The sequence below is a fragment of a genome, unplaced genomic scaffold (genome assembly GCF_019419815.1).
Source record: "Pyrus x bretschneideri cultivar Hongxiangsu unplaced genomic scaffold, Pyrus_bretschneideri_v1 Contig13, whole genome shotgun sequence".
NCBI lineage: Eukaryota > Viridiplantae > Streptophyta > Magnoliopsida > Rosales > Rosaceae > Pyrus > Pyrus x bretschneideri.
Genome location: NW_025999424.1, coordinates 118,334 through 134,701, shown reverse-complemented (window position 1 = coordinate 134,701; position 16,368 = coordinate 118,334). Strand labels below are relative to the sequence as shown.

The window sequence follows — 16,368 nt, the reverse complement described above, 5'->3', positions numbered from 1 at the left end:
AGAGGTTAGCCTTAATGAGAGTCTTCCAGCTTTAGAAAGGGTATTTGCCTTCCAACCAGCTAGTTTGTTTTTTATCTTGATAATTAGTTCTTTTGTGTATGCCTAGATACCTACCAATAGTGGGTTTATGTTGAATAGCAAGAATATTAACAATATCAATTCTGGTATGGTTAGGACTGTTATTTGAAAAATATAGTGAAGACTTATGATAGTTTGTCTTTTAGAAGCTTAAGCAAAGTTATCTAGCACCTTAGCAATATTCCTGGCTATAGTGCCAGTCGCATTGGCAAAAATCAGACAGTCATTTGCAAACATCTTTAGTAATTCTATAACCTCTAGGCTCAGTCAATAGACCAACATTACTTCTAGATGATGCTCCCAACTTATCCAAGTGTCTAATAAAGGGTTCCATACAAATGATAAAAATATAAGGAGACAGAGGGTCTCCTTGTCTAATACCTCTAGTAGGGCATAAATAACGATGAGATTTACCATTAATCAGGATAGAAAAGGATGTCAAAGTAATGCACTCCATGATAAGCTTGATCCAGTTATAATTAAAACCAAATTTAACAAGCACACCTTTAATATATTCGCAACTGAGGAAGTCATAAGCCTTTTTAAGGTCAAGCTTAATGGCCATAGCACCCCTTCTACCTTTTTTACTCTTAAAAGAGGCAAAGAGTTCATGCGCAATGAGGTTATCATCCTGAATGGATCTATCAGAGGGTCTCACCATGTGTTTTTATATAAGTGGTAGATTTTTTTTTTTAAGTGATTAACTGTTAACATACATATTCTACCATTTGTACAAAGGACACGTGATGTATCATCCCGTGTTCCGATCACACTGAAAAATCTCTCCTCAACAATGATATTCATATCATCATTGGTGAAAAATATAGCCTCAAAATCTGGTTCATCACAATCTCTAGCATTACCCCTAAAACAATTTTTCATATTTCATTACAATTTCAAAATTATGTACGCTTTAATATGTTTCATCGTCATCAAAACACCATAATCACTTCTTTGGAGAAGATGACATCTTGATCTTGCAGAGAGAACACGAACACGAGGACTAAGGTAGATGCAAGCTTTTCTATGCACTCCTACTCCTTAGTCACAAACTGATGGGGTGTTTCTAGGGTTTATGATTGTGGAGAAATTTTTCATTGTGGCGGGAATCCGAATGGTAGACCACATGTTTTTATGTAAGTGATGGAAAGTTTTATTTTTTAAGTTATTAACTTTTTAACACACATATTTTACCATTTATACAGTGACACGTGATGTACTACCTCATATGCAGGTCATACTGAAAAATCTCTCGTGATTGTGATAGCAATATGTATAGGGATCGCAACCTTATATAATGCTCAGTGCTTCCCGAATCCTACCCACTACTAGATTCAAGAAATCCTAATCTCCATAACTAGAATACTAAAGTATTACTTCCTTACAAGAATCCCTTATTGCCTTAGTAAATACAACCGGTCATTACTATTACTCGAGGCACAAGGAATGGCTAACAAAATACAACAATAAATCTTATTTATCTCGGATGCAACTATGTAAACCTAGGGTTGGTCTTCGAAGTTTAATTTCAACAAATTACCCTCGACGTGTCCTTTGATTGTGCCTTGAACATGTCCTGCGTACACATGTCTATAAAGAGTCCAAGGTGTGTTCCCCTGTCAAAGTCAATGGCACGCCACATGGAGTGTCTGACACGACGCATGTCTAGACGTGTCCGAAGAATGTCGTGTCCGTTTTTGTGTCCGATACATGACACGCTAGTGTATTAAAGTGTCCTTGCAACACTTAAAATTTCAGATCTTATATTAATCAATCAAACAGTAGAGTAGTAATAACAAAATGATTCATTCGTACATGATATGAAATGGGAGAACAGCTATTAGTTAGTGCTCCAGACGACGTACGGCCCGGTGGCTGTGAGTCACCCGCAACCTTCATGTATTCAACCGGAGGCTTCTCGATCGAGTGATTGAAATGGCAGCTGCTTCGAATTGAGAGTACCAGCTAGCAGTCTCATTGTGAGGCGGAGACGTCAAAGCTAAAGACCCGAGTGGCAGAGACATTTAAGGACATGATCGAGTCAGAAGTCAGAAGAAAGGTTGCTGCAGGCAGCAGCGGATCGCGAAAAGTGGAATTGCCCTGCAGCAACGGAACTTTGTCTTGAGAGGGAAGTAACTAAATGCAGCCAAGGCAGCAGCATTTGGATTAGAGGTCATCATTCATCCCCGCGCGATGCATGTTTTTGTTGATTATGCTGCTTACTCTTGGAAATTAATATATATATATATATATTATAGAATCATGAACATGAAGTAAATGTGCTTTGCTTAATTGTCATTTCTGGTACGTTTCTGCCTGTACGCGCGACTACATTACAAACGCGATGTATTCAATATAAACGCTTGAAAATATCATCGTTTATCACGGCTCATTAAAAAGTCAAAACCTACCGTGCATATTGAGTCAAGTGCGAAATGATTTGGGTTGGGTCCAGACGGTGATGATTTGGGCCGTTGGACGGGCCTCCTGTTGAAGATTCGGAGGCTAGAATCCTCCATTTTTAAAGCGAAGTGGGGGCGCAAAACTTACGCTACAGTTGGACGCCAGCTCAAATGGCCCCCTTAAATAATTCTTTTTTCAGGAAAAACATATAGAAGAAATCCAACATCCTCACGCTGCGTCTGCGTCTGCACTTGCGACTTGCAACCTCTTTTTCTGTTCTTCGTCCGATTGGATTGATCACAATCATATTTTAAAATTTTTTTTATTGATTATTATTTACTGATATTTTGGATAGTGAAAAAGAAAAGTAGAATTATAGAGTACACAGAACATATCGTATATACACAACAAAAAAAAATAAAAAATCAAATCGTAGGATGATATCTGAGGTGTGTGATGGGGATGGGGATTGGCAGCTTCTTCTTCTTGTATCCTGATGATTTCTGACGATCCCCGACGACCATCTCAACTGTGAAGAGGAGGAGGAGGAGCAATGGCCGATTACGCACCTTCGACCTGGCTTTTCATTTGCTGCATTCGAAATTCGACGCCGTCCACTCGGTAATTCTCACTTCTCACTCATCCTTAATCTTCCTCCATTTATACTTGATTGTAATGTAATTTTTTAACTCTTCAATTCCAGAAAATTCGCATTTGGTGCCACTTCTCAGATTTAAGTAAATAGAATGCAATAATTGATTTGAGTAAATACAACAGAATAGAATACTTGTTTTTGTATATCATCAATTCATCATACGATCTCTCTCTCTCTCTCTCTCTCTCTCTATATATATATATATATATAGATTGATTAAGTTTCCTTTCCATTAGACAGAGTGAGAGAGATTGATTAAGTTATTATGCCAATGGAGGAGGACGCAATGCCAAGCAACAACCAAAAGCCAGGCCGAATAAGAAATGCCTGCAATCCCATTAAGAAAACCGGGCCTGTGTCCATGGATCACGTGCTTTTGGCCCTGGGAGAGACCAAGGAGCAGAGGGAGCTCAGAATCCGCACTCTCTTTAACTTCTTTGACACCGCAAATGTTGGTTATTTGGACTATGCCCACATTGAAGCAGGCCTCTCTGCCCTCGACATACCCTCCCAGTACAAGTATGCCAATGATTTGTTGAATGTCTGCGATGCGAATCGAGATGGCCGTGTCGACTACCAAGATTTTAAGCGCTACATGGACGATAAAGAGCTTGAGCTCTATCGCATCTTTCAAGCAATAGATGTCGAACATAATGGTTGCATTCTGCCTGAAGAGCTCTGGGATGCACTTGTAAGGGCAGGTATCTCCATATAACCAACTCTACTACTGCTAGCACTGCAACTAATGCTGCTGCTTTTTTTCATTTTTACTATATCTCCCTTCCCTCATACTTTCATGTCTACTCCTTTCGTTCTGTCTCATCTCCTTGTACGATCATTGTGCTTTCATTCTTGAATGTTTCAAAGATGTCAACACAAGCCTGTAAATCGTCTCTATCTTTTTCTGTTTTTGTATAATCATTCTGTAAATGTTTGTTTTCATGTTCGTATCCCGTTAACACTTCAAAATATCTCTGTTATCACAAAAATGGCTTTCCCTTACTGGATTGTGTTCCTTCTATAAACCACATCAGCCCCTCTTTTGCAGGGATTGAAATTGATGACGAGGAACTTGCACTTTTTGTTGAGCGCGTTGATAAGGATAATAATGGTGTTATAACATTTGAAGAATGGAGAGATTTTCTTCTACTTTACCCTCAGGAGGCAACCATTGAGAATATTTATCATTATTTGGAAAGGGTATGCCTTGTTGATATTGGGGAGCAGACTATTGTCCCAGGGGTCACCGGTAAGCACGTCCATGCTAGTAGATATTTGATTGCTGGAGCTGTAGCAGGGGCAACATCACGTACAGCTACCGCTCCTCTTGATCGTTTAAAGGTTATTTTGCAAGTACAAACAAAACGAGCTCGAATTATGCCAGCAGTAAAGGATATATGGAGAGAAGGGGGCTTATTGGGCTTTTTTCGTGGCAATGGATTAAATGTCTTGAAGGTGGCTCCTGAAAGCGCCATCAGGTTCTACACTTATGAAATGCTGAAAAGATTTATTGCCCATGCTAATGGTGAAGAAGATAAGGCTAATGTCAGCACTGCAACTCGCCTTGTTTCTGGTGGCTTAGCAGGTGCTGTGGCACAAACTGTGGTATATCCCATGGATCTTGTTAAGACACGAATCCAAACTTATACTGGCGAAGGCAGGAGAATTCCAAGTCTTAGAACTCTGTCTAGAGATATATGGGTTCAGGAGGGACCCCGGGCATTTTATAAGGGTGTTGTTCCATCTTTGCTTGGGATTGTCCCTTATGCTGGCATTGATCTTGCTGCTTATGAAACAATGAAGGATATGTCCAAGAAATATATTGTGCATGAAGGGGGTAAGGACTTCGTTTGCAAATTTGTTTTTGTTCACTTGTCCTCATCATTTTTAGGCACTAATTTATTGTGTTTTGCCCCAATTCTGCCACTATATTATATGTTGTAAGTTTTTTTTTTCTTTTTTGTTCTGATTGTTTTTAACAGAACCTGGTGCTCTTGTCCAATTGGGATGCGGGACAGTATCAGGAGCTCTTGGTGCAACTTGTGTTTATCCGTTACAGGTTGTCAGGACAAGGTGCATTATGGAAATATTGATATCTTGTTGAAATGATTTTTATGATATTTTGTAACTTTAAAGTCAGTGTCTTTAAACTGACGGTAATTTTTCTACGTGTTTTCAGAATGCAAGCGCACACTGAATATATGGGAATGGGTGATGTATTCAGGAGAACCTTCCAACATGAAGGGTTAAGAGGATTCTACAAAGGAATATTTCCTAATCTTCTTAAAGTAGTTCCATCTGCAAGCATTACTTATATGGTTTATGAGTCCATGAAAAAGAGTTTGGATCTGGGATAAAAGAATTATGCAGCTCCAAACAATGACCACCAAGTAAGTTGCTGATTATAAAGTTGGCAATGATATCATGGTGAATGAATATTTTGAATAAGGTTCCCAACTGAATAGATCAAATCATTTTTTTAGTCATACACTCGTAGCATAAATAATAGTGCTAGGCATTAGGTTGCGTGAAAGGGCAAAATTGGCTTGCCCGTACAGTTGGATGTCCCAAAAATTGTATTAAGCCTTTTATGCAATGGGGCAGTGTTGTTTTGTACCACCCCACCCCAAACGCAGTTTGTAGTTTGAGCATAACTTTATATCTCTGGTAAAACCATTTTTGGCCATGTTATGTAAAACTTTGGGTCGATTGGATAATTTGAAGACCGGTGCCATGCTAGGTTTAAGAAGCCGTCTGTGCCGTTTCACAGTTTCATTGATCAATTGGTTGAGGAGGACTAGTTTTGATGGCTCATTGTTTCCTATCAATTTTCGTTATTTCTGCTTGTGTTCTTTCTTCTATCCTCCGAATACGTGTTAGGGGAACGATCTGTTTCTTTATTTTTGTTGGCTTTTAAGTAGGCTCTCTCTGGAGCCTTTCTTCTGTTTAGTTGTGTGTGCTTTGGGTTCTATAGGTAGCAACTGTGACCATTTCATTTATATGTTTATAGATAGATACAATGCAAGATACTGTGCTCGCTCTCTAATGGGTGTCTTGAATTCGAAATGAATATAATCGTCTTATGTTCTTTAGTCTCTGTATTTTGGGAGCTCCTTCGCACTTGCTTCCTTCCAAACCAACGTCTTATCTTAAATATAAGCAAAAGGCTATTTTAATCCACTGTTAATCGGAGAGATTAAGAGAGCCCGAAGGAATTACCTTCATTTGGGCATGGAAACTGAGTGCATTTTTGCTCACCACTTTCAAGTGGAGATAATGCTTGACACCCTATCTTTTACCATTAGATTATCTTAAATTTAGAGATTTGTGTCTATCCGTCACACAAATCTCAAAACTTGAACTTATCTAACAGTGATATATAGAGTGGTGAGTATCACCATCACTTAAATGTGTTGAGCAAAAATATTCTCTCTTAGTTTTATCAACCCACTATGGTCACATTAATTAGATTGAATAACTAAAGGGACATTTGATAACCATTTAGTTTTCAGCTTTTGTTTACTTTTTTTAAAATAAAAACTGAAATCTTGTTTGATAACTACTTTTAGTTTTTAGTTGTCAGAAAAATGAAAACTAAAAACTATTTTCTTGAGTTTTTACATTTCGGTTTTTGATTTTTGGTTTTCAGTTTTCATTTTATTTTTAACTAAAAGCAATTACCAAACAAATTTATAGTTAAAAAAAAAAAAACTGAAAATGAAATGGTTTTCAAACAGTTACCTTGAGTTTTCAAAATTTGGCTAGACTTCATTTTTATTTTTAAACTGAAAAATAAAAAATAAAAAACTAGCTACCAAAAAATAATTCAATTTTTAAAATAATAAAAATTCAAAATAAAAAAACTAAAAACTAAAAACGAAATAGTTATCGAAAGATCTCTTACTAAATGTATGATTTATTGACGTATTTTTAAGTTGAAAGTAAAATATGAATTATTATCGCTGATGTCCCACCATTTTGTAGTTTTCCAAATATCATTTTCCTTCTCGAAAGCTACTAGCGAGTATTAGCATTCCCAAAAGTCACTTGACACTCTTTTTCTAGTGCTAGGAACTAACTAGCCTTCCCAAAAGTCACATGACACTCTCTTTTTCTAGTGCTAGGAACTAGCTAGCATTCCTAAGGTGAAAAATAAAACAAAAAGAATGGCATCATGACTTTTTTGTAGGGACTTGGGTTGTCTGCCATTCACATCACATATCTTTCTCATTCTTTTTTATATTATGTGGTCACGGTTAAGCTATGTTAACATTTTATATTAATTTTTTTATAGAAATAGTAAGACAAAAATCAATAGGAATATAAAATGTTGACGTGATTTAACTGTGACCACAGAAATATAAGGAGATGAGAAAGGTATACGATGGCGAGGGCAGGCAATCCAATTCCTTTTCCTAGTGCTGATGAGCATTTCCTTTTCTTTTTATCCTTTTTGTATACGTATAATTTCACTTGATCCCTCTTGTGCAAGGAATTTGTCTTTTATTTAATCAAAGCATGTTAGTCGTGACTCACCGATTTCAGCTGTTTTTTAGCAATTAAATTTTGAGTTAGCTTTCGTGTCTGTCATAGTTTTTTCTTTTATTCAAACGATGTGTACATTTCAAACTTTAGTATTTTTGTGTGATGAAAGCGAAAGAAGAATCCCTTAAGATATAGACATCATGGTTTGTATATTTTTGTTCAAAATAATAATTGAAAGTAGTGATAAAATAAGGTCCTAAAATAAGTAACAAAATAGTTGCTTAGAAAGTTTAGAAATAACAGTTGCATCATACTCTGTATATTATTTAGAGATGCAAATTGTTCATTTTTTCTATGTGCGTATGGTGAAAGTTTTTGCAAATTGCTCATAGAACTTTTTGCCATATAAGGCTATGAAATATTTTCCAACGTACACGAATTCAAAATTATTTTTCACCCTCCATCTTAAAGTACACATCTGCTACACTGCATGACTCACCGAAGTCATAATACTGGTTTATTTATTTACAGAATATTCCCGTCGCCCCCAAAAAAAAAAGCTAGCGTGTGATCATTCTTCTACTCTGCAAACAAAACCATATACATTCAGGTTTCACAAAATCTTGGCGTGATTGATGTCCAACTCTTTGCAAAAGAAGTAAAAAATAACCAAATGAATTACGGAACCAAAACAAAAAAAATTAATTTTGTCCCACACCGCACAATTCCACCAATTTTGATTTAAAACTACGAGAAAAAAATGATGAAAACATTATGTAATATTGAGAACTCTTTTTTGGACCATTCAAAAGCTAATAGCATAAAAAGGACAATTTATTAAACATCCTTACATCCAAATTTTTTTTTTTAGGTGAATCCATTTAGTCAAATCCCCCATGTGTGGCTTTTATCATAATCCCTTTGGTAAAACCCAAACTCTTTCTCTCAGTTTTATATTTGGTGGGTGGTGTAGACTTCTACTCTTTTGTTGTGCTTCGTTGACAAAGTATTTAGCAAAACGCAAATATGTAAATGAGCAATGGCGACAAAGAGTAAACGAAATGCATATTTTCACGTTCAAATACAAACCTTAGAATGATTACTCCCACCACCATGGTTTTGTTTGTTTGTTTTTTTTTATTTTTTTAATTTTAAAGGGAGATAACTGATGGGCAAGCCACGGTTATCCATCCATTTTGAGGCCGAGAAGACTCAACCTTCTCCGTACCACAAGTTTGACTTCCACAATTTTGTTAGTTTGATGTGTTTCACTAAGATGAACAGAAAAATCATGAAAAATCAGTCTCAATAAAGAGGTCAAGCATTTAACAATGAGGAGAAAAGGCATAAAAAAAAAAAAAAAAAAAAAAACATCATGACATAGGACCATTTGAAAATTATGGAAAGAAAGAAGGAGGAATAAAACTCAATTAACCTCACAAAAGAAAATTTATCATCACAGTAGAACACTCAAAACACATAGGTGAACCTCACCTTACTGGTTCACAACATATTAAGTAAATATTTTCCTTGAAGTTAAATGCTCTCCAAATGGAGAAGAGCCTGTTCTTGTTCTTTCATCTAGATCAATGAAAGCACCTTCCCCATAAATACGATTTTCCAAACAATACGCTCTCTAAACAAATAATACTGAAATCTTAAAAATGTCGGGTTAGTACTTTGGCATGCAAGGAGTACGAATTCTAGTCTTACCAATTGAGAGAATAATGTTAATTCTTGAGGACAAATCATAGAGACAAAAGATCGAAATAAATGGCTTACGAATTGAGTTGACTCCCATCTGAAGCAAAGGCAAGCATGCCAACATGCAACAGACCTGAAACATCAAACGCTAAATAAGAAGAAATATTGGAGAATATACATAAAATATTAAGGATTTAAAAAACAGAACAAAAAGAGCGAACATCAACGAACTCATATACAATGATTCAAAATAATCTAAGTCATGTGATGTACCTTATCTAAACTACATATTAATATAATTTTCATTGTCAACCACAATCTTATGAAATTACTATGTTAACCTTCTAATTAAAACTAAACATGGATTAGAAATATGGACAAAAATTAAAGCTCTCTCCTCTCTCCCCATTCCCACTCCCACTCCCACTCACGTTCTCTCTCACTCTAATTAAAAAAATAAAAATAAAATTAAAGCTCTCACTCTTCTCTCCCCATTCCCAAGTTCTCTGTCACTCTCTTCCTCTCTTCTTTTATTTAAAAAAAAAAAAAAAAATTCATACACACTTTGTGTGTGGCCATATGCTAGTCTCTAGCTAATAGAATGCCAAAAGTCCACTTTGGGGTCTCAAGACTTCACAAAAATGAGTGGTCTAAAAAGTCCCTGAAACAAAGAAAAATTACAATTAATGTGAAACATAGAATTATAATGAGTATGGGTATTTTTGTCAATAAAATTATATGTCTCATTCGCCCTCTTCATCTTTCTGCCTACACAATCGCACCCACGTTTTTTTCCAGAGTAAATTGTAGTAATGGTCCTTCGATTTTAATCAAATTGGAGTAATGGTCCCTCAACTATAAATCCATTACCATTGGTCCCTCAACTCATCAAAACGTGTAGGTGTGGTCCTTTTCGTCAACTTCATCTGAATTTTGTCAAAATAAGTTATGTTAGAAGGACTATTGCCACAATTGGTGTTCCTCAACTCATCAAAATGTGTAGTTATGATCCTTTTCGTCAACTTCGTTAGAATTTTGTCAAGATGAGTTATGTTGGAATGACCATTGGTACAATTGGGTTAAAGTTAACGGACCATTGCTCCAATGGGATTAAAGTTGAGGGACCATTTCTCCAGTTGGACTAAAGTTGACGGACCAATAGTAATGAATTTTTAGTTGAAGGACTATAGCTGCATGTTTTGATGACTGCATGCAAACCGAAGGGTCAAGAAGGCCGAAAATAGCCTGAAAATTGTCTCCAACCGAGGGCTAGGCTAAAGCGTTGTAGAATCTGAGAAGGCCCCAAAAATCGGAGAGGGCTAGAGGGCTGGCCAGAAAATAGAGCAGTCCTGTCGATTATAACCGACATGATTGCTTAAAAAAAATTTTGAATACAACGGCTAGTCAGCTAGCCGTTGTATTCAATTTTTTTTTTTGGGCCAATTTTATTTTTTTAAATTCTTAAAAATTCTAATTTTTTTTTTCCTATAAATACCTAAACCATTCATTAAATTTAAGTTCTAATTTTTTTGGTTTTTTAGGCCAGTTATCGTTTTAGTTTTTAAATTTAAGTTGTTGTAGTTTTTAAATTTAAATAATAAATTATGTTTGGCCCTATGGCCCTTGGTTGGAGACGGAGGCAAATATGACAATATATTATTCATTAAAATATTAATTTCTTGGAGGGCCAGAGGGCTAAAACGAGTCATCTGGCCAGCCCTCGGTTGGAGATGGCCTGAGGAACTAATAGTAATGGATTTTTCATTGAGTGAACATTGCTCCAATTGAGTTAAAGTTAAGGGATCATTGCTACAATTTACTCTTTTTTTCAACACAATCGCTCCACTTACATCAGTTTTCCTTTCTTTTTTTTTTTTTTTTTTAATCAAGGCAAGCTTCATAAAAACCGGTCCATTTAAATTTCATCATCTCTCTCTATCTCTATATGCTTTTGGGTTTTGTGGTGTTTGGATTAATGAGTTTGTGTTCGTTCTTGAATTGATGTAGAAGAAGAACAGCGGCTACAACAACAATGGAAGCGACAACGCTGCCACGCCAGCAACGGCGGGATGAGAAGAAGAAGGGAGACGGAGGTGAGATGAAGGAGGAAACCCCCATCACCGTCATCCTCAAGGTTGTCAAATGCGTCAAAGCTTTTGGAGGTACATTAATAAACCCACTCCATGTTTCTCATACTTTCTTCAAAAATTCCAGATTTCCATTTATTTTTAACACAACTTTCCTCCAATTTTTTCACAAAAAATGTTTATTTGGTTAAATAAATTGCCAGGCAATTGGCAATTGGTGTGAAGTAAAACGTAAACACCCATATGCAAAACGCAATATTGAGCATTGTTTGGTAAAAACCCAGATGCAGAAAGCAGTAGATGAACATTTCTGTGAAAATTTTGGAGGAAAGTCGTGTTAAAAATAAATGGAAATCTGATTTTTTTTTTTTTTTTTTTTTTTTTTTTTTTGTTTTGAAGGAAATGTGGGAAACAGGGAGTGGGTTTTGAAGGATTTATTGTTGTACCCCCAAAAGCTTTGACGCATTTGGCAACCTTGAAGTGGGCTTTAAACGAGCTTTTGAAGTGGGGTCATAAAATTATTTGATTTTTTATTCTTTGTACATTGATATGTATTAAAATAAATTCATTAACTAAATAAAAAATTATATTTCTACATGAAATATAATTAAAAATTAATATCAAAAGAAGATAGATATACAAATATTACTTAAATATTATACGTCTTACGTTTTTAGACGCATATGTACTAAATGTTTGCAACCAAGAGTTTAAGATTGAGAGTGAAGAACATAAAAATTAATGATCAAAAGAGTAAAGAACACTAAAACTTGATTAACGAGCATAATAAATTTAACAACCCCAATTATTTCTTTTGTGTTTTTTTTCTTCCTAAAATCAACATCACACTAGTAAATCGAATATTAAAATAATCCACTGAATAATAAATTATTGAAAAGAAAAATATATATTCAAAATTTTGATTACCTTAAAGTACAATCTTCAAGACCATGTAATAGTTGATTTAAACATTCGATAGAATTCGATCGGGGAAATTGAAAGAAAAAAAGATTATAAAGGAACTTGAGTTTTTTAACTTTATATGCATTTGTACAGATGGATTGAGAGTAAATTTGAAGAACAAGAAGAAAAAAACTAGTGACTAAAAAAGTAGCTAAATGTTTCGAACTCAACACCCTAAAGAAAAAGGAAGCCAAACATTTGCACCACACCCCAACAAATGTTTTATCATATTTCTTGCTTTTTCTGTATTTGCATATTAATTACAGGATATATGAATTTTTTTGAAGCGTCTCTGAAATTGGAACCCTAAGCAGGCACCTACATGGACTACTCTTAGGCCGTGCCTGATTCATACATGCACGCAGTGCATTGATGCCTACTTTTACATATAATATAATATATATATATATATATATATATATGTGTGTATGTATGTATGTATGTAATGTATGTATTGTTCTTATTCACGAAAGAAAATACTATCAATATATTTCGACCAAAAAAAAAAACTATCGATATATATGTGTTGTTCTTATTTATCATCGATCTTTTATATATTTCTTCAGAAAAGGTCGATACATATGCCTATATTATATATAATGGAGATGAGATTGATACCATGGAATTAGGTGCCTCACACTCACAACCGCAGAGTCATCGTAACCACCCATACCTATTAGCTAGCTAGATACTTTTATTTCTAATAATAAAGAAAATGAATCAGAATCGATGCTAAAGCTAGCAACTGAATATATGCATTTCACACCAGGCCGCCGAAAAGAATCGATGCCATTGATTAATTTGATTGGAAACTATTATGCACTAGTACTGCAGTTCTTCCAGGAATGTCACTGAAAATTCCAATGCATGATAAGCTACCTAGATACATACTACGCATGATACATACAAATGTAAACTTTATCAGTTCTTAAAACCAAAACCCATAAACTTCACATACTTGGAGAAGACGATATGGTGAATTTCTGGATGATTAAACTCGCGGATGAGATAGCAGTGTGCATAGGGACCTCAAACTTTATAGACATCAAGTGCGTTCCAAAAATCCTACCGAGTAACGGATTCTATAAATCTTAACGAGCCTATAACTAGATTTCTAAAGCCCATATAATTATGTTCCACGCAAGAACCCCTTAACCAGGAAGTAATCCGGGTTTCGCTCTTCCTTATGCCACAAGGAATAGCTAACTAATTAAAACTCTAACCCTAAAATAGGTAAGTACATTTTTTTACCTTGTGGTTGACGTGGTCGAATACAGTTTGTCTTTTATTGCATTGGATACAATAAGTGAACCCTGACCTATTCTATATCATACTTCAGCATCTCACTGTCCTTCGGCATTGGAACTAACTCTCATATCAAAGGAGTTTTAATATTACTATATATAATTATATATAGATTAATATTCCATTGCATGCAATACTTTTAATTAAAATGTTTACATTAGTTTTATTTGATTCCGAACTATATATGTGTATATTGAAGAAATTGGAGTTCCATTATAAAATCAATTGACAATATGAAGAATAGTTCAACCTCTTATAAGCTCATACAAGATCTCTCATCTTATTCATGTGTGATTCATTCTCAACACACCCCCTCACGTGTGGCAAGCCTAACATGTGGACAACACAAATTGGGTGATGTGGAGCACGTGTCGTTGTTGGGCTTCACACAAGGGACAACCTGCTCTGGTACCATGAAGAAATTGGGATTCCACCATAAAACCAATTGACAATGTGGGGAGTAGTCCAACCTTTTATAAGTCCATATAAGGTCCCTCATCTCATCAATGTGAGATTTATTCTCAACATATATAATATAACTAAGAATAGAAGAGAGAGACGATTCCACGTGACGCGACGTACAAGTTGAATGAATGAATGTTGAAACCCCTTATGCATTTCTATTATTTACCGTTTTGTACTCGTTGTAGAGAGAAATCATTACTCATGCTTTCTTTGTATCAATAACGCTTCTTTTTGTATATTAGTTATTTTTAAGACTCATTGTAAGCTGTTTTATGTTCATCTGAACTTTGTTAAATAAATTACTCTACGTTTGGAAAAGAAAAAGGCATTCACATGGGTGGTGGTGCTCTCTAGTCTCTGCATTCGTTGCTAGCTATGGTCAAATTTTGTGTGTTGAATTAAGTACCGAGTATACTACATCGTATCAGTCCAGAATTCCTTTCGCACTCATGATATAGCTACCAATCCATTTTATTATCTTTAAAATAAGGGGAGTGTTATTGGCACTTAAAAAATCTAATTCTACACTTCTTATAAGTGTATTTTTCTTTCCTAATATAGAAAGTTTGGAGTGTAGAATGAGATTTTTGAAGTGCTAATAACAATTCCTTAAAATAATTTTAATTATTCTTTAATTTATCGGAAAAATCATTCAGTGTAGTAGTACTGATTCATTTGTGTATGGTCTTTGCTTAAGCTTAGCTGTGATCATATCAGGTAAGTATGCATGTGGGGATAGATATATAAATCGGATCATGTCAGTGTCACATGGATTATGCTTGTGTCGTCTTATGGGAGACTTACTTGTCTCTCTACTACCGAATTAAGATTAACAAATTTTTACTTTCCGAACATTATAATTGGAAGGAGAAACTTAATATGAGTCCAATTTTATGAGCCATTATTAGTTATAGTTCAATTTTGTTTTAAATTTTAGGTTAGGTCTAGTGATTTATTATCCACTTAAGATTATTTGTATTTTCTTGCCAAATTTACCCTCAAATTGACTAATTAAGTAATTACTGTTTTTTTAATTTGTGATTAATGTTAATCTTATCCTTAATTATAGATTAGGGATTGAAATCTCTTTTTTTTCTTCTCATTTCTCCAACCATTAATTTCTCTTTTCTTGTTTCAATTCTCTTTTCTTGTTTCTCCCTCACAATATCTTTCTCTTCCTGTGTTATTTTGCCGAGTAATCTTCTTCCATAACATTCCTTTTCTCCTCCTCTTCCATAAGAATGATCAATATACATTTGATTGGTTAAAAAAAAAAAATTGCATTAGTGTTTTGGATTCTTCGTGTTTTTTTTTTTTTTTTTTTGCTTCTTTTTCCTTTATATATATATATATATATACTGAAGTTCTATCGAATTAGCATTTTCTCTAGTGTTTTCTCCCTCAATATCATTTTTCTTCCCGATTTTTTTTGGTTTTATCTATCTATATCACTTGTCCTTTTTTTTTTTTTTTAATATTATAATGTACATGTATCATGAATAATTGTATTTATCTACCTATGTATATTATATATTTTGTTGATAATTTAAGATTAATTGTGTTTATCTACCTGTACCAAAGGATTTTTTTTTATATTACTCTCCGCATATTAGAGATTAATTGCATTGCCTACCTGCATCACAGATTGGTTGCATTATCTACCTACACTATAGTTTAATTAGATATTATTTAAATATATCTTCGTGACATATTTTGTATTTATGTACCTATATCATAGGTTTTTTTCTTTTTGTAATCTACTTTTATCAAGAATGTGTATCACAGTAGATTTTGTTGTTGATAAATATGCCATGAATTTTAATTTTAATTTTTTTCCTTGGATATTGAATAGATTAAAGGCTTTAATGATTCAAAATTTGGATAAATCAAGAAATTTAAATATATTTTCATTTAGATTATAAAAGGGTAAAATAGACATAAAAAAATCAGTTGAACCTAAACTGATAAGGCACATGGAATTGGACTCAATTGGAAAGTAGCTCAATTTTTTGGACTCGGATCTAAATGCCTCTAATTGGAATCATTATTTTTCTTTATTATCATCTAAAGATCTTCTGTCAAAAATCATTCAATTCAGAGATTGTTTAGTCATCTACACATGTTAAATCAATCAACGATTTTGGTATTAATTATTATTATTATGATGAACTGTCATTTTATTTTATGCATATATATGCATGGCTAAAAATCTCCAAATTGACT

General features: G+C 34.4%; 1 protein-coding gene across 3 annotated transcripts; it reads left to right on the top strand.

Annotated features, from left to right (window-relative positions):
* The first annotated feature begins 1,789 nt into the window (after positions 1–1,789).
* LOC103966601 (calcium-dependent mitochondrial ATP-magnesium/phosphate carrier protein 2) lies at positions 1,790–6,237 on the top strand. Of its 3 annotated transcripts, none has more exons than XM_009379785.3 (5): positions 1,790–3,102; positions 3,377–3,837; positions 4,185–4,973; positions 5,119–5,195; positions 5,316–5,484. In XM_009379785.3, the coding sequence occupies exons 2-5, from the start codon at positions 3,402–3,404 to the stop codon at positions 5,331–5,333; spliced, it is 1,320 nt and encodes a 439-aa protein (XP_009378060.2). In that variant the 5' UTR covers positions 1,790–3,102; positions 3,377–3,401; the 3' UTR covers positions 5,334–5,484. The 3 variants fall into 3 exon arrangements, with proteins under 3 accessions (XP_009378060.2, XP_009378059.2, XP_009378058.2); XM_009379784.3 differs by having other exon boundaries at positions 1,793–3,102; positions 3,373–3,837; positions 5,119–5,209; positions 5,316–6,237; XM_009379783.3 differs by having other exon boundaries at positions 1,798–3,102; positions 5,119–5,209; positions 5,316–6,237.
* The last annotated feature ends 10,131 nt before the right edge of the window (positions 6,238–16,368 follow it).

What these genes read in the sequence shown, in the direction of transcription:
- LOC103966601 (XM_009379784.3), top strand. Translation starts at nt 3,402, where the DNA reads ATGCCAATGGAGGAGGACGCAATGCCAAGCAACAACCAAAAGCCAGGC. An exon ending in GGATGCACTTGTAAGGGCAG is followed by an intron (nt 3,838 to 4,184) that starts GTATCTCCATAT and finishes CCTCTTTTGCAG; the next exon opens with GGATTGAAATTGATGACGAG. An exon ending in ATATATTGTGCATGAAGGGG is followed by an intron (nt 4,974 to 5,118) that starts GTAAGGACTTCG and finishes TGTTTTTAACAG; the next exon opens with AACCTGGTGCTCTTGTCCAA.